Source organism: Coloeus monedula, assembly GCF_965178545.1.
Source record: "Coloeus monedula genome assembly, chromosome: 8".
NCBI classification, from domain to species: Eukaryota; Metazoa; Chordata; class Aves; order Passeriformes; family Corvidae; genus Coloeus; species Coloeus monedula.
This window is the reverse complement of record NC_138788.1, coordinates 32,921,821-32,940,753: the sequence shown is the minus strand read 5'-3', so window position 1 is coordinate 32,940,753 and position 18,933 is coordinate 32,921,821. Positions and strand designations below refer to the sequence as shown.

At 39.5% G+C, this 18,933-nt stretch overlaps 1 protein-coding gene across 2 annotated transcripts in view; it reads left to right on the top strand.

Moving 5' to 3' along the window:
* CACUL1 (CDK2 associated cullin domain 1) overlaps nt 1–18,933 on the top strand; it is a 42,777-nt gene that overhangs the window by 13,498 nt on the left and 10,346 nt on the right. Inside the window, exons 4-5 of one of the 2 annotated variants that reach the window (XM_082286578.1) lie at nt 8,233–8,328; nt 12,779–12,881. In XM_082286578.1, the coding sequence (XP_082142704.1) occupies nt 8,233–8,328; nt 12,779–12,881 (199 nt within the window). The remainder of the gene's footprint in view (nt 1–8,232; nt 8,329–12,778; nt 12,882–18,933) is intronic. The other variant, XM_082286579.1, reaches the window with a different exon arrangement.

Genomic DNA, 18,933 nt, shown 5'->3' with positions numbered 1-18,933 from the left:
GAGTCAGCAGAGTGATGGGCACATGGACACATGGGTGTCCTGAGCTGGAGTCAGCAGAGTGATGGACACATGGACACATGGGTGTCCTGAGCTGGAGTCAGCAGAGTGATGGGCACATGGACACGTGGGTGTCCTGAGCTGGGTGTCCCAGGCCCTGGGCTGGCACACTCAAACAGTCCCTGGTCATCCTGTGTGACTTCGGCTTTTCCAGACTGCAGGACAGCTTGTGTGGTGTTGGTGTTTGTTGCCCTGTGCATTTCTGAGGGATTGTTTCACAGCTTTTCAGCTCGAGAGAGTTACTTTCAGTGGTGGCAGAGGCCATAGGAAAATGTGGCTGGACTGGTGTATTTTTGCATGTTGGACATTGGGTGAAAAGCAGTGAGCAGTGGTTTTTTGGGTGAGTAATGATACATTTAGATGAGATGAATTGCTTGTCATCAGGCTGATACGGGGCCTCCTGTATGCCAAGCCATTTCCAGCTCCCTCATTACTGGATCTGTAAGTTGATGATCCTTTCTTCAGACTGCTATGGAGAGACTCCGAGCTAGGATTGCTTTCCTTTCCTACAGCTGATGTCTGACCAGCTTCTCTGCATTAGTTAAGACTGAGTTTTGCCATGTGGAGCTTTCAGTAATTGAGTATTCAATCTCCCTAATTCCTGAGTTGATTGGAATTTTGGATTTTGTCAGGTTAAAAAAAATAACATGTTGCTGCAGAAAACACAAATTAACTTGTTTCCTGTTGTCTTGAGGTCTGTGAAGCCTCTAGCATACAGATGATTTTTCTAGGATGCTGTATTTGGAAACATTTCACTGGTAATGGACATGGTTCATTATGCTGTGGTTTGAAATAATGTCAGCTGTTTTTGTGGGTAATTGCTGAGTCATTCAGATGTATGAGGTAGGGTGGATACACAAACATATGCTTTCAGATTAAATACGTCTCTCTTTAAAATGAGTAAAACTGTATTTGCATTAGGCAGTAGTGTTTCTGGCTTAATTTATTCTTATGCACTCTGATAAAGTAATTTAAAATCAAGCACTCTTCCCATTACATATCTCTTCAGCAAAAGATGGTGGAAAGTACTCAAAGCATTGACAATCAGAATGTGCTGTGGCTTTGAGCTGGCTTGTTACAAACATAGCTTTTTTGTGCAGGTGCAGTGGAATATTTTCCTTTTAGTTATAACAAACTCAGTGCTTCCTTTGTGAAATGACTGAGAGCTGAAAACCATTTATTTGTCATGTTGCACCTTTTTTTATCTAGAGGAGAGAGAAAAAGGGATCTGTTGTTTTCTGTTTGTGGTGGGGTGTTTTTTTTATGATAATGTATTATATTTTTTTTATAATGAACATGACTGCACTGAGGAGTCACTGGTGTTGGTAGATAATTTGCATGTCTGCTGTTTGGCCCCCAGGACCTGCAGGTTTATAGTCTTCGTTGTGCAATGCCAGAAAGGTTTCCTGCCTGATACTAATCTTTACAACTTCTCAGCCTCTTGGCTTGTCGGCTCTCAAACCAGTCATTGCAGTGCATGAAAGTATTGTCCCACTTGCTGTTTCCTTGGGAGAATGTGGGAATCAGGTGTCCTCAGTGAGGATTTTAGGATGCTCAAAGAACCCCTGGTAAAGGTATCAGGAAAAGCAGCTTTAATATTAAAGTGAAAGCATGACAGAGTTCATTGTCAAGGCTCACACTATTACTACTACATGGTTAAAGCATGCAGAGAAAAATCAGACTAAAATCAAGGGGTCTAAAAGTAAAATCACCCAGAAATGATCTGTGTGGTGGCAGGGAATAGGAAAAGCGTAAGGATAGGAAGGAATGATGGAGACCCTCAGAATAAGTCACAAGGTCCAGAGTGGATCCCTTTGCCAAACTCAGCCTCCAACTTGACCAGCGGTTTAGGCCTAATGGTTTTAACAGCATTTAAACTTAACAGCACTTAATCAATAGCCTAATTTAAACAATTTAATAAAAGATTCTATAGAATTTACAATAAGCAAAACAATAACTCACAGGCCTGTCTTGCCTGTGAATCTAATGTACTTCTTAAAAATCTAAGAGAGCAGCATTCCCAGTGTATTTGCTGTGGCACATTCACACCTAAACACACACAGAGTTAAAGGAGGCACTGCTGTCATCTGTTTTCAAGTATAGCTTAGCAATATCTTGTTGTGGACAATGCCCATACAAACAGTGTGGACAATCTGTTCTTTCCTTGCCTTTTCCTGTCTTATTTGCTGTCTTGTGTTTACCTTCCCCTTGTCCCCTGTGATTATATGGAGTTTCCAGCCAGTGGTGAGGAGCCGGTCATCTCCTGTACCTACTCTTTCTGAAACACTAATCTGATTAATACAAATGCCTTATTGCAAACTTCAGATGAGGTTCTGAACTTCCTACTTTATTTGTGTTTTAGAAACTGTTGTCTATTGAAGCTTAAGTGGCTTGTCATGTTTACCCTGTGGGTTTTGCTTGTGGTCAGGGTGCCGTAAAAATGCATCCAGGTAGTGCTTTGAGGGACTGGTAAAACTGAATTTCTAACAGTGGGCAGAGTTACATACAGGGGACTATCTCATAGCATTCTTGATATTTACACTTTAAGGTAGTTTTACTCCAGATTGTTTTGCAGATGTATTTTGCTTTCCCTCCAAGGTACACTGGTGATTACATTCCCTTTATAAAGTGCTGTATTGTAATGGAGCAGTTATGCCAGTCTGTGAAATACAGCTTTTGGCAGCATCATCTGTGGCTGCTTTTTGTGTACACTTAGTAAATCAGGTTGCTAATGCAGGCATGATTAGACTTTAGTAATGTACTTCTGCGAGGCCATTTGCTCTACCCATGTGAAGAAGGCAATTCTTACTACACTGTTTGTATGGGCATTGTCTGACTTGGTAGCTAAAGGAAATACAGGGAACCTACTTCAAAAGTCATGCTTATTTCTTGTAGCATAGAAGTAACACTTAAATTACCTCTGGTAATTTGAAATCAGTTGATTCCCTGAAATAATATCTCTAGATCTAGCAGTTTCTCAAAGACTTACATAGAAAACAAATCTGCCTCCTCTATGCTCTGCTTTTAGAAAAGATCAGAAATAGATGTGGAGAATGGAAATTGAGAACTTTTTTTTCTAACTCTTTCTTAATAATTATGTTAAATCATTGGTGTTTCTTGGAGTCCATTTGGGCCATCTGTTAATATCAACAGTTCATTTTTTCAAGAGGAGATGCAGACTGGGCATTTATCTGGTCCATAATATTTAAAATGGGAAAAAACCAAACCACCAAACCCAAATATTCAGAGCTGTAGGTATTTATCCATCAGTTTTTCTGGGAGAACATTGCTTAATTGTGTGTGTCTGTGAAACAAGCATTTACTGCTGTGAATCCCACTGAACTGAATCAGATCAAATGGATGATTTGAACTCAGATGGTGAAAACCAGAAGCATTATAAATGTTTGTATCTTTATGTGTGGACATCAAAAAGATGGCTTTTAACTTAAGTAGTAGCGGTGACCATATTGCCAGAATTGCCATTAAAAATGACATTACCATCAGCAAGTTAAGCTGAGAGAAGCATTCTTGCCTGCAGCATTTTGGAAAGGCTTGTAGTCCTGCAGCTGTTTAGTGCCTTGTCACACTACACTGGGGCTGCAGACCCTGATGCAATTACAGAAAGATATAAGTAAATACAGCACTAATTAATATATATTTAATAGATAGAAAAGCTTCTGAAGATTTCTTATTGCTAAACGATTTTGATGGTCTTTAGATACAGTGTCTTTTTGTTTTACAAGCATGTAGAGTGGGAATGGAACATGGCCCACACCTGCTAACCTGCTGTAAGACAGTTACATGAGAAAATGTCATGAGGCTGTACAGCTTTGAACAGGTTTGAGTGCAGGCTTGACTAGGAAGACACAGCCTTTGAATCAGTTGTGCTTTGGTTTGATGTCTGTTTTTTGTAAAAAGTTTTAATAATACCCATGTCTAGTGAGGTAGACCTGGGCATCACATACATTGCAAGGCAAGGTAAACAAATTATATTTTCTTGAGAAAGAACAAAGAGTGGTTTAGAAGATTCAGACCACTTACATGAGTAACAGGTTAATTTGTGTAGTCATAGCCATTCTCCCTTTTCACTTGGCAGGCGTGGGAGAGATGCTGCAGCATATGTGCTGGCATTTTGGCAGTGAGCATATTCCCAGGAAAATGGAACTGCCCATTCACCATAGGAGTGTAAACTCTACTAAACATACCACTGATTGTGCCAGATGACTCTTCATAAATAGATTAGCTTTGTGTTCCTCAAGCAGAGAGCTGTTGTCTCTGATTCTTTCTTGTGAGCCATTTCCGAGTTGTCTTGAGCCAGCAGCTGCCTTCTGATTTCATATGTTCAGTTTAAGAGTGATATTGAGACTGGTTTTCAAGCTGAAAAAACCCAGATCTTTTTAACATATATAGTTTCTTGCCCACAAGTGCATTGAAATGCCTACATATTAGATTTCAAATAAGGGAAGGGTAATTCACTATGCAGGATCTCCAGTTGCTTGTTTTGACTATCTCTTGTATGTCATACTTTCTCAAATGTGTTTTCTTGTTACTTCTCATTTCTGTTGGTGCTGAGATGTCCTCTGTGGTGTATAAGGAGATGAAACTGTGTCTCTAGCATCAGCTTTTAAACAGCAACCATAATATTTTATTCTAAGAAGCAGTTGACTCACAACCAAGCTGAAGATGTTAAACAAATGCAACTGCATCAGAGTTTGAGAAATCCAACCAAACATTGAATGCTCCTGTGGACAGACACACAATACAGTTGTTGCTGGAAAACTATTCTTAACCTTATGAGTGGTAGATAAGAGCAAATGTAGGAGAGGATTTTTACTGCCTGTCTGTATGGAGTGTTTTAAAAAAACCTCAAACAATCCAAAAAACCAATAAACTTACAAAAAAACACCCTCAAACCCCTGAATTGACAGTTTCATAGGATTCAGGATGAGGAGTAAAGGAATGAGGGATCCTCATCTTTCCTGGAAAACCTTAGGCTAGGAGTGTGTATTTTGTATCTTTGAATAAGCTTCTGTAATACATCCCTCAGGTAAGATAGGAGTGGATGTAAAGACTTAATAGTTGCTGGGGAGTTGTAAGAAGTAAATGTCATGCTTAATTCTGCCCCTCCCCTTGTAATTTAAACAGCTGATGTATGTGTTCTCTTTTTCTGGACTAGGACCAGGAGTAAAAAGTGTCAGCCAAAGCAGTTTTTTGGGATTTTTTTCTTGTAATAGCTATATGTGAATAAGTATAGATTTTAAATGGAAATTATGCTCTAATGATGGCCACTTAAAATAAAAATATTAGCAGCTTCTGTTTACTCATGAATTTGTTGCTATGTGCTGCTTTTTAGTTCACAAAATTGAAGTAGTTTGTATAAAACTAATCCAGCTTCAGTTGCTGTCCTATAAATGTGGGTGTAGAGATGTGGAGAAAGATCCTGTGCTCAAGCAAATAATTGATTTCAGTTTGGAGCAGCCGTACAGTAACACTGTGATGAACAGAAAACAGATTGTTCTGTTTTCCCCACACAGATTACAGTACTTCATAGGTGAGCTGTGAAAATACTATTATTGATTTCTATTTGGCTTGGGTATTTTGGTATTTACAAGTCAAGCTTTAGTTGAGCAGAGTTTGATTGTCAAGCTTGCTTTTTTGTTGTTGTCCATCGCTGTTAATGTCTTGGCTGTTGAGGCTTGACATGAAACACTGCCAGAATAAAACTGAAAAGTGACATTTCATGCTGATAAAGCAGACAACACCATGATTTATGCATTGCAGAGGTTAAAACTAAGGCCTGATATCTGCCTGACACTAGTGGGTGCTTCCTCTGAAGCTGTCAGGACCTCTTTTAGCTTTTTCTGCTTTTATCCAGAGCAGTTGTTTTCCACTGATTGCAAGGTGTGGTGGTGGTTGACAGCTCCCAGGTATCCTTCCATTAAAACACTCCTGAGGTCATTCTCAGGAGACAGCTGGGTGTGCAGACGTTGTTCCCTCATAAACAGCCTCCCTTACTGTGACATGGGCTTTGGGAGCGGAGCTAGCAGATTTCTCATCTGCAGTGGAGAAAAAGGGTATCAGTGCTTATGTCCCCTGTCGAAAGTGTGGCAGACTGGCTGTGTGCACTGCTGAGATTAAATCTGCACTGCCCAGCTTCTGTGTTTTTTTCTTGTTGGCTTTATTGTTGTTTTGGTTTTTTTTAATGAAAATGGCAATCTAGCAGCAAGAGAAGAGTGGTGCCCTGTGTCAGGCTATGGCCTCCGTTTGTCAGACGTGTTCTTTCAAGTAGAATTTTCCTTTTTCTTTGATCTTAGAAGCTGTATACCAATCAGAGGATATAACCATATTTAAAGTTGAGGTTGTAAAGGAGTGAAGCAGGAATACATACTGCTTAGAAACGCAGATTTCATTGCATGTTGTTTGCAACAAATTATATCTGTAATGTGTATATGAAAGGGAGTCCTTGGAGCTCATAGCCACTTTTATACGTTGTTGGCATTTTGAACTAAAATTTGTTTAGCCACCCCTGAAAACTGCATTTGCAATAAGATTAAAACCTTATGATCAAAATGAGGAATAACCATGTATAGCCTTTGGCAACTGCATATGGAATAACACTCTTTCTTCCTTTGCCAGTTTTGCTTTCCTTTCTGAACTGCCTGCTCTGTATTGGTGTTTGCTGTGAAAATTACCCATGTGTTCATTAAGCATATTAAGAAGGGAGGCAAAAGAAGCTGTTTTAAAGGAAAAAAAATCCCCTTTTGTAAATTTAGAACACTTAATAGAGCAAAATATCAACATAAATTTTAACTGTTCTCTTAGAGCCCCTGGTGAGTGTCCGTACAAAGGCTGAAAATGTTTGTGGAGATAGCTTTAAGTTCTGATAAGGTGGTCAAGGTGCAGCTAAGCCCTGAGTCTTTCTCATGCCACAGATGCTTTGGCTTTTAGGAAAATCTTTGTTTTCTTGCAAGGTCCCAGTTACTGCTGTATTCTCCATCTTCTTTCGGCTCGGTGCTGTCAGAGGGGAAAACAGTGCAGGGGAAGAGAAGTTTTGCTTCTCATTAACAAGCAACACCTTGCCCTTGCATTTGTATAGGTGTATCTCTATGTGAACAGTAGGAACTCAGGCAGCCACCCAGCCCCTCTGGAAAGACAAAAGCAGGGGTTGAGCCAGAGGCAGAGCAGTGTATGGGGAAGGACTGGGGTGGAGAAGTGGATAGTGGAGGAACATGTTACTGTAGCTCCACTTCCATCTGTGGGCATCTAAGTGCGCTTCTGAATGCTCCAGTGCAGCTCCCCTACACACCTCCAAATGCATATTGTAACAGAAACAGTGGTTAGTGCTTCCCATTTTTCTGGTTCTCTTCTCAGTTTAACTTCACTTGCTGCTGAACAGATCTTTTAAGCTTCCTTATTCCCTTCTTTGAGAAATAGGGTATTGTACCCAGAAAATAGCACATTCAGATTTTGTGTAGCCAAGTTTAGGCTGGGGGTCCAGGAGGAAGCAGTGTGCTGGAGCAGGTCAGGGGATTTCCCCAGGCCTGACCTGGAGCACAGGACCCGCATGCAGAACTCTCTCTGAAAATGTTGCTTTCTTTGTGGTCCTTCCAGCTGAACCTCCTGAACACTTGCCTTGCCTTAGGTGACCCAGCAGTAGCTTAGAAGGGTTTTCTGTGGAGGACAGTGTTCCCTGGAGCTGGAAGATGTGCCACTCACCAGCTCAGCTGCAAAGCAGCAGCTTAATGCCACCCTGCTCTTGTGGGTGGGAAAAGCTCAGGGGAGTGGGAACACACACTGCAGCACTTGTGCAGATTTGGGTATGGATTCTAGGCATGACAGCTGGTGCTTTCAAAACAAAGCCCTGGTCTTTAATAAGTGTTTTTATTTGCATATGCTGAATGTCAGTTTGTTACAGGCTCACTGTATTTCTTACTGAACGGACCTTGTGCTGGGCACTGATGTATAGTCCTAGGCAAAACCTAGTTACCGAAGGGAGATTGGTTTTGCTGGAGGGAGTTAGAGCAGAAACTCTGGAATGATGTGTGGCTTGCTTTGTGTGGACCTACTGTATCAAATCCTTTGTAGCTGTTTGAGTTTGCTATGAAAGCATAGCCCATGCTGTTCCAGATCTTTCTCTTGTTCAAATTACAACCTGACTTTTACGGTTTCTTGCAGGCCAGCCCTCCAGATCTCTATATTGAAAGATTTAACGTAGCTCTTGGACAGTATATGGGAGCATTGCAGAGCATTGTGCCTCTTTTCATATATATGGTAAGTTTTAGAAAATTCTTTTCAAATGAATATGTCCATACACAAGATGCTGACTGAAAGTGAAAAGAATAAAATGCAGCTAATAATGATTTTTGACATGTAAAACTTATGCTTCATGCCTAGTTTTGGTGCCTGCCTAACAGTACTGATCAAGTTGTATGGGGAGAGGAAGGGGAAGCTGTGCTTTTTAAATGCAGAGTTTTGCAGTTGGTTTCTGCCCTAATACTTCTTTCTGGGAGTGGGGAGAATGGTTCTGATTTTGATGGGAAAAAAGCCATCTCAAATAGTTCATTACTTACATCTTTTTGAACAGAGATAATTTATTGACTTGTTAAGTTTTGGCTTCTTAGTTTGGGCAGGTTGTGGAGATGATTGTTTTTTACTTTCAGATAGAACAGATTCAGAAAAGATGGGAAGAAATGTGTCTTGGAAATGTCTTTTGATACTTGATAAAGCAATTTAGAGTGTTGGATAGATGAAGACAAAATAACGTTTATAGCACTGTCAGGCATACTTGGAGTGGTTCAGAAACCAGTAATTTACATCCTTTTTGTCAAAGTACCAAAACTTTTATTGCCTTTTTTTTGGTAGTAGTGAATAACTTAAGCTTGAAACTTGTCCTTCTCCCAGAAACTTTCCTTGTGTTGGCATCGCTTAGAAGTGAAAAAAAAAAAAAAAAAAGGGATTAAATAAGCCTCAAACTCTTCAAAGTTTTTCTGATTGGTAGTTTCACAGAGTTTGGGGAGCAGTATCCTTTAGAAGGATCTCCTGTGTTTCAGTGAATTTTGGTAACTTGCTACAGTATTTTGGCATAGTGTTACCATACAGATTTGTTGCATTAAAAGAGGAATTTGCCTTTCTGGAACTTGGTGTTTTCTAATCTGCCCTTTTATTTGGTTCTGTTACCTGTTGGTTCTTCTTGCTGCCAAAAGCAATGCTGACTTGGCTTAGCTGTATAGCTGGTTTATAAGGCTAATGGCAAATCAGCTGTCAAACTTTTTCACTGAAATAATTTATTAATCAGTGTTGTGCATGATGTGGAAAATATCTCTAGAGAAGTCAGGATGAAAAATGTTTGTGTTTCTTAGTTTTTTCTGTATGTATTTGGAAGTACTTTTATGTGCAGGTACTCTTGCAATCTTACGTTGTAGTGTCCAATCAAGTTTTCTCATATAGCAACAACAGTTTCCTCTGTTTGGTCCAAAGATACAACTGAAAAACAACTGCAAGAGGTGAAAGCCTAATTATTCTACAGTCTAAATTACAGCTTTGCAGTTGCTTTAATAGATACTTTTCTAAAAGTTTTGAAGTGGACTAAGTTGTTAAACTCTGCCTTTATGTCAGAGGTGACGAGGCTTTCCTTCTCTGTGATTGCTTTAATCAGGAGTTTCCAAGGCTGTTGAGTTGCTTGAGGACTTAGTTCTGAAAGGATAATTATATTGCTGCTTAGGAGAACTTTTAATGTGCATTTAAATATTTTTAAAATCTATGAAGCTGAGGAAAAACTAAAGCTTTTATGTAGAACTGGAGTATGGCATAGTATTTTGTCTTAGGCTTAGTCCTGTGTGTCTTAATAGCAGCAGCAGCACTTTTCTTTCCTGGTACGTACCAAAGCAGGAAAGGTGATTTCTTACCCTGTGTGTGTATGGTGACCAAGGGGTGTTTCCAAGCTTATCAGGAGGGATGGTTGAGAGGGCTGACCTTGCAACTGATGGGAGTTTTTCTTTTTCCTTCTTTTGCTGGGAGCACTTTGTTTTTTCATTGGTGATGGATTTTTTCAGTCTTAGGCTGCTGCAGCAGGTTTGTCAGAAAAGCACGGAGGCCAAAAGACCCTCTGAGATTCTGTGGCTTTACGCTCCTTCAGAAGTTCAGGGATGTAAGTGAAGGTAAAATTGAACTGGAAGTTAGGGTAATACACAGTGCTTTATTCCTAGGAGAAAACTGGTTTATAAATTTAAGTGAGATTATTCTAGTTGCTTACAGGTTGTACATATCACAGTATGCTATACACATGAATGAAAAAATATTTCCGCTTGAATGAAAAAATAGAATTTAGATGGTGTATTTTTCTTACAGAATTTCAGTTTTTCATTTTACTTTGAGATATAGCTGAAAATCTGTTATTTTATCACATTATGTGAGCCTAACATTTGTGAGCACTGTGGTTTTGGGATAGGTAAAATTTATTTCATTGCCTGCCACATATTGTTATCCCTACTGGTATTGCACTTTGTTGCTTATCAGCCAGAGGGCATTTTGTGTGTGTCTGTATACACAGGTATATGCAAGTATGAGGTGGTAAGCACTCCTATATACTGTTTTATCTTCTTTCAAGTACTTACTGATCTCCTCTTAATATTAACTGAGTTTTATCTTTTAAGATTTGCCAGATTGCTTTATCGTAAGGTATTTAGTAGAATTAATGTTTGTATCATACCTTTCTCAGTTACTCACATCTGCTTACCTTTTAGCTGTCAGTTAGACCTTTATGTGACTTGAGACATTTTTCTAGAAATACTGGCACAGCCTAGGTAGTGACGTGTTATACAGAAAATCTTCCTGATTTACCCCTAACAAGGATGGGGAAGGTAACAGCTCTTCTGCTCTCTCCTTTCAGCACTGTGGATTGGAAATGAAGCACTTAAGTTAGATGCTCTTTCTTCGTCTATTTAAGCTCACACAAGTGGAACATATTTTTGGAAAGGTGTTTCCAAGTGAGCAAATGTACAGAATATTTTACATTTGTTCTTTGTTTGTACTGTCTTGTAACTGCTGGGTTGTGGGATTTTTTTTTGGTTGCTTTTCTAGTGAAATTACTAGAATTAAAAGTTTAAGCTTTCCAGCTCCTGAGCAAAATGAGGCACCATAATTTGGCCATCTTGTGCAAAATGGTTTAGGAAAATGGTCTGGTGAAAGGCTGTAGTGTGGTGTGTAGTTAAACACTTTGTCAAAGTGTATCTTTAGTTGCTGTGGGTTTCTGTTGTAATGGCAATTCACCATTGATCAAAACCATTACAAATAAGTTAGTCTAATTAGGTTATTCTCTCTGCAGAGCCTTTCCCTCAATCTTTGTTCACAGGTCCAGGTGAGGGGAAACAACTGAGTCGTAGTCCTTGATAAAACCTCTACAGGCAGGATACATTCAGGGAGGGAACCACCAGCAGCAAGTTTACTAAATTTAAAAAACCCACCTCTTTAGGGCTGTTGTCTATCACTGCAACAAACTTAAACTACAATAGGGGCATGTATTTAGCCCTCAGACTGCCTTTGTTCTACCAGGTTCAGTCTTTATTAAAGGTGACTAACTGCTGGTGAAAGTTTGCCTCAAAAGTTTTAGGGGTTTCTACCTGGACAGGTTGTTACGGTGTGTTCGTAGTTTTGGTAATGGCCAAGAGAATGGGTTTCACACAAAAACATGAAGATTGCTCTCTGTTCTGAGAGTGTGTTCCAGTTGTGTTAAATGCTTTAGTGAACAGGAGAAAAATTTAATTTAAAGTGTGGAAAAACCTTTCTCCCTTAAGATATCCCTGTTCTAGTAAATGCCTCAGATAAGTGGGTTATTTTTGAGTTGATTTTCTGGTAGGTTATCTGTTTAACTCTTTTACACCATTTGTCCAAATTACTTAATTCAGCTATTCCACTTCCAAGCTAGCTTTTTAATGATAGGAGATTTATCTTGAAGCAATTTTTTTCCCTCAGCATTTAAAACACGTCTATGAATAAAACACAGACAAGAAATCTTGCTATTAATTGCAGGCTGGAAATGGAGCATTGATACCAAATTAGGTATTGGGGCCCTCGAGGAACTCCTGAATAGAATTATCTCTGAATTTCCCTCAAAGAGATGAATTAATTGTTAATGCTGAATGGGTCAAAGTAATGGAATCCTAAAAATTTTAATGTAGTTCACTTTTGTATAGATTTATATATATATCACTTATTTCCACAGCTGATTAATTCTGAGTAGCTGTCCTCTGAGATTGTCAGTGAACCACAGAAGTGGATAGTTGTGCTGAGGATTTATTATTGTAACCTATCTATTTTAATGGTTTAATTGCTTTTAGTCATTGGGAAAAATATTTTCTTTCATTACAAACATAATGTCCAGCTGTATTTTGGCATTAAGAGAATTTATAAAATTTTTAGAAGTTCTAAAATGAAGTGTTTTGTGTACAAGCTCTCCATTCTGGATCAATATGGAGATTTAGTTGTAGAATCAGAAAACAAAATAAATAGGTATGGCTGTATGTAAATAGGTTTGTCACCAATGTTTTTTTGTTGTACAGGAATGTTCTGTTTAGTTTAAATGCAGTCACCAAGGAAACACTTTGCAGGTGAAATATTCTACGGCTTTAATATTCTGAACTGTTTTTATTCAGGGAGAAAAAAAAAGTTTACTTTATTTCCTATTATGAGAAACAAACTTGAAAACTTTTGTCTTATTTTCCAGAATAAATTTTACATAGAAACCAAGCTTAACAGAGACTTAAAAGATGACCTTATAAAGCTGTTTACGGAACATGTTGCAGAAAAGCACATTTACAACCTAATGCGTAAGTAAAGCTGTTGACTTTTCTTATAATGGAAGCCTGGAGAGCCACAGTGCTTTCAGATACTATGAAAATCCACAGCAAATAGGGATAAAATGCCAAATATTAGTGAACTTCAATACAAATTCCTTTAAGGCATGAGAAAATGTGGCACAGTTCAACTTTTTTTTTTTCAGAAATCTGACTTTGTATGAAGTAATGGTTTGCTTGAGATCTGGGGGAACCAATATTTGTTTTCCCTGATGACTTGTGATTATGGCATAATGAATGTTTTATTGTTCTGTTGTTTATGCTGTTGCTTTTTAACTTCCTTACCAAAATATTGCCAGGTGACATTAAGAACGTGGTGTGGTCAAAAAACTGTGATACCTCTGGGGTTGTTGCCATGATGTACTCAAGTACTGCTGTAGTTGGTGAGCTGCAGAATGATGACAGCAGTTTCTCTCTAAGGTTAATGGGTTAATGCAAATATAATGTGCTTCAAGTGATACCAACAGGAGCACTTAATGGGAAGTGTGACTCCTGTGGTGAACCACAGTGTTTGTCTGAAACCTGCCACCTCTGAGAGTGTCTGTGTGAGCACAGGGACCTTGCTGCTGGCCTGCTTTGCCCCTCAGAAGGGCAGCTAGGAAAGCATTAGAGCAATTGGAGTGGAGTTTATTGCTCTTTTTTTCTTTGCTCGGGTAGCAATGCCCTGCTCCCTCCAGTTGAGGGAAAGGAGCTGTGCTGTTGTTTCAGACTCACTGAGAGGTGACATCCTGGGCAAGGGGTGGGTGAACAGGGTGTCTACAAGGTCAGGGAGCCTGGCATTCTACAGTGATGGGAGATCATCAGCTCTGATGAGGTCTTGTTCTTGCCATCTGGAAAAGTCACTAAGAGCAGATCACATCACCTTGGAAATAGCAGAACAACGAGGAGTGCCCAGCCATGGGCCTGATGTTTTCTTTTGTGCCAAAGAGAACTACTGGTATCATGAAACCTGGTAAGATGATTGCTGCAACAAGATCATGGAAAATTTGGCTGATAGTGCCTTAAAATGTTCACATTTTTCAGGCAGTTTTTTTTCCAGTGGCAAAGCAAAGGTGTAACACTGAATAAACCTGAGATAAGTGATGTCAGATGTGTGTTGCTAAGTAATTAACTTTCTGCAGTGATAATAGCAGAATCAAACAGAAATTGCAGATGAATTGTTGAAAGGAAAAGACCTGTGGTGTTGTGTGTGTGTAATCAGAAATACTTTTTCCCAGCTCTGTTAATTGCAGAAGTAAAATGAAAAGAAAAAAATGAAAAAAAAAAAAGTAATCTGTCTGTGTTGCTGTATATGAAGTGTTTTGTTTAATGAGCAGCTTCCTTGGGTTCATTTCAGTCTGACCATCAGTTTGTTAAAGCTATGTTATTTGGATTTTATCTCCCTTCTAAGTAAGATGATAAATACTGACAGGCATGAACTCCTAACTGTGATCTGATTTAATTAAGTCTTGGATAAGAGGATCTATAAATTGAGTTAAAGTATGCCTAAATAAAATTTTGAACTTGCTAACAGGTTCTTGGGAAATAATTGAAGATACACAGCACATGATGTAGTACTGCAAATGTGCTGAAAAACTTCTAGTATTGTATTTTTTTCTGCCTTTTTTAGCTCTTTTTTTCTAGCTTCCTGAAATTCAAACCTTCCTTTTTGGAAATGTCAGGGCTCTATGAAAATAGAATGCAAGTTGGTGTTTGTTATTTGCTTTGCTTCCCAATGTCAGCGTTTGGTGCTCTTTGCTGATATTTGATACAGATTTGGTTCAGCAAAAAGATGTTTCTGTATTGTGAGGGGAAAAAAGTGCAGATATGAATGGGGATACTTTGGAAATGAAAGTCAAGGAAGTTGTGATCTGCATGGAGAAATGAAATCTTGGGGCTGTTTTTTTAAGAGATGTTGCAACTGCCACTTCAGTGAGAAGAAGCATGCCTTCCTTCTTGAAAAAAAAAACAAATTACAAAATTGGTTTAATCCATTTGTGATCTAGACCTGGAGGCTCAGAGTAACATCTGCTCTCACTCCTGAAATTTGTTGCTCTGTTTTTTTGTACGAGGTGGGTTTTGTTTATAGTACCTTGTCATTCTCTCAGAGCCTGGAAGCTGGCATTTCTATTTGAAGCTGCGTTCAGGAAGGACTGTAAGTACATTTCAGGTTCGTTTGATTTTTGAAAAAGTTCCTGCTCCACTCCAAAAAGATGGGGGGAAGAAGCCAGAAGAGCAGTGCAGCCCTGATAAGCTCAGACTCCCCCAGGCTGGCTCCCCTTGTCCCTGTGCTGGCTGGTGGGAGGCTGGAAGGTGCAAGATCAACAGCTGCTACAATGGTCTCTGTGATGGGAACACTTCTCTGAGCACTTGGTTGCAAAAATTAGAGCGATCAAGGTGTCAATTCATTATTTACAGAGGAAATATTGCCTAAGTGAACATTACTTTGACAAATTTTTCCTGTACCAATGCCAATTTGGTTCCATTTGGGGTTTGATGAAATTTTTTTTTTAAAAAAAAGCACTTCACTATCTGGAGCACTTCAGTTAAAGTAAATGCATAATAAAAACCCACAATACACAGATCCATGAACACAGTTGTGTTTGTGAAACACTTTTACACCCACACATTTATCAAGTCAATGCTCTTCAAATTAAAGTGGGTACATTTGAACTAAGTGAATATAACCTGATTATTTTCCTTACAAAGCCAAAGCTGGCTCTTGCTGATAAGACTGCTGCATTCAGTGGCAAAGGAGAAGTTGCCATGTGTAGAAGTGCTTAACTGAATGTAACAAGCAAAGATACAGCATCTTATTTACAGGAAGCTTCAGAAATGAGGGTGGGAGGGGGAGAAGATGCAGATAATATCCTCATGTCACTAGGGAAGGGGTGGTGGAAATGTCGTCTTTGTTCCTGCTACAGTCCTGCATGAGGTGACTTGTAAGCAGAAAAGCTCAGAAATAGGTTTATTTTCTCCTTATGCAGCCACTGTCTCTTCTGATAGTCCTGCACTGCAATTTCCGTGCCCTGGAAACATCCTGCCTGTTTATTCTCATCTAGAAAAATGGCAATCACTGCATGAAAGTGCATAACAGCTTCTGAAACTCTCTACTTCTAGTACTTGCAGTGGGTAAAATTCAATGGCAGAATATTTGCAAGTAACTGCCACTCTTCTCCTTTTGGACATTGGCAGCTTAGTGCCCAAACCAAGCTCACTTTTGAATCTAACAAAAGAAGAAAAGCCATTAAGGGCATAGTGTTGTGTCTCCTTGGTGGAGAGATCACTTGGGTTTAAATTACAAGAGTTTGCAATTATTCCTGTTCTCTTCCTGAAAACTAAAGAAAGGAGGGTGAATGCTAGGCTGGAATCCTGCTCTGGGAGGTTGATGAGGTTCCCAGCATCTCCATGTTGAGCAAAAAGCAGCAGAAACTCCAAGCTGGTCATAGAGGTGAAAGCTGGTTTAGAGGGCAGTCTGGGTCGAATATATATAGAATTCTTTGCTTACAGCACTGTTTGTGGGGGTAGTAGGATGTATCAGATTATGGCACTTCCAAATAAGCCTTATCATATCTCTGTAGTACTTCAGCCATTTATATCTGTGTGTGTAGGGGCTGTTTCTTGCCTTAGACATTATTGTTGTGACTTCAAGAAGTTTTTTACTCTTCAAAGAGCAGTGTGCTGGTACAGATCGTTCAGTACAAGTTGGTTCTTCCCAAAAAAACATCTGTCTGCACTTTTGTACAGCAGTTACTCAACTGGGAAGTCAGGTGAACTTTATGAGAGGGAAAATAGCTTTGTGCTGCACTTCTGATTTTGTTCCTGTTGCCTGGGGTAATTACAGAATCAGCCACTGAATCCTGAGCACACAGAGTGGTTACTGTGTGTGGATTCTAAAGGCACGTGGGCAGTTGCAGAGTGTAGTTCTCCATGTCAGTGCCTGTGTGGGTTCAGAGCTAAAACCCAGTGTAAAAATACATCACATAATTTGCTGAAGTAGAAGTTTTTCTCATGGTTTTCCAAGGAAAACTTCTTTGAAAAAAGTCAGGAGGAGGGAGACCACTCACAGTCTACTTCATTATGTTTTCAGCCTCTAGCTAATTACAGAGGAAGCCTTTTCTCTGAAGATTTTTACATATGACAGCTTTGTTTCTTCCTAGTTAGGTCACTTGGATTCAGATGAGGGGAAGAGATCTTGTTGTTCCATTTTATTTTTTTGTCGGAGGTGTATTAAAGTTCAATAGAAGAGTGGTTTATGTTGGAAAAGGTTTTCCTTTTTAAAAACAGGAAAGATATTTCCACTGCATTGGTGTTTTCTAAAAAGTACCAGAAAAGTTACTCGAGCATTGGAAAAGGTTGCTAACAGCTCTTTAACAATGAAGTTGTCCAGATTTTTGTTGCAGCAGTAGAAATGTAATGCAAAATTACAGAGAATGAATCTATTTATAGCTGTTAGAGGTTGATGAATGTAGCTGGCAGGATGTTGCCTGTGCAGGGATTCTCCTGTTGTTGTGCAGTGGCTCAGTAGGAGTGTTTGTTGCTCTGTGGGCACCCAGCCCTACGTATTTAGCAGCTGTGTTTTGCTGTGCTGACCTCCCAAAGCCTGTTGATGTCAGTGAAGCAAGGGACCCTCCTCATCTCTTTGGCTGTGTGCTGCTTTGACAAAATGCCTTTCACTAATAAATGCCATATCCAGCTTTTGTTTGTGAATACAGAGCTCTCTGTTTGAGAGGAGCAGTGCAAAAGGCTGAGAGAAGGACTGATTGATGCCAAGTTCATGGCCTGACTCTACAGCTACAACAGAGACCGCAGGGTTTGTTTTGAAGTGTGCTGGGGTTTTTTTATTCACTCCCCATGCCTCACGCTTTGGCAGAGATACACAAGAAAAAGATGGATTGAATTGACATTCACGCTGTTTGAGGTGACATTTCTTTCCCCTCCCTCCATTTTGACATCTGTCTCAAACAATCTGCATATGAGAAGCAGCCTGTTACTGCCTTGACACACAAACTGTGGAGAAAATGCCCTGGCAAAGGGAGAAAACACGCTCATGGTGTTTCAGCTTCTTGCAGAGAGCATTGCCCCTAGCCTTTCTGTGTGCTGCTGACAGTGAAGGAGTTGTTCATTGTGCTTCTCATTTCCGTGTCACATCTAATGACTGTGTTTCATAAGGAAAATGATCTTGTTCTTGAATGTCTGTCCTGAGTTGGTTTTGACAGAAATGCCTAGAGCATCATTATAGGTTTGGTGCAGCAGAACCATGGGCTTTTATCTGAAAAGTTTGGGCCCTGTAGGCAAAGCTGGGGGTTTCATTGCATGGTTTAGGCTAAGTCTGCATTAATCAGTAGGGTGGTGTAAAGGGAGCAGAGTATAAAACACCTCTGTGTTGATGTTGAGGACCCAGTGCTGACCTTTCCCTGCTTTTTGGAGAGTTTTATTTCCCACTTGCTAATGTCTGCTCCTTTGGACAGAGTGCCAAGGAGTAGCAGTTCGAGCACATCTGGTTTAATCTTGCCCAAAAGGAATTGAAGTAATATGCTCCAAGGCAGCTCTGTCATACCAACCAAGGAGCAGCAAAGTGGGGATGATCAGTGAATTTGCTTCAAAATCACATTTCTAATCTGAACTAAAGCTTTAATATAGAAACTGCCCTCAGGCGTTCGAAATCATTATTCTTTTTGGTTTGGGACACAGAGTGATGACAGAAGCAATGTGTTTTAAAAATGTCTTTTTGGATTACTGAGGCCCTTTCCTTCTGTAATACATTGGATGATATTCGGCCTCTAGACACTGCTTTGTTTTCTCCTAAAACTCTGAAAAGTTAGTATGAGAAGAAAATCTGCACAACTCCACTCTGCCACGTTCATAAACTATTTCTCTTGCTTTTTAAGTTTAGGAATGAGACAGAAACAAAGGGAGATATCGTTAAAAAATAAATATTAAAAAAGGCAGAATTACTGGCCTGTGGAGTGTCTCTGTCCTTAGAATTAGCATATGTGTCAGGATAGGTAAAATAAAATATTTCTTCCTCAGGGCCTTAAAAATG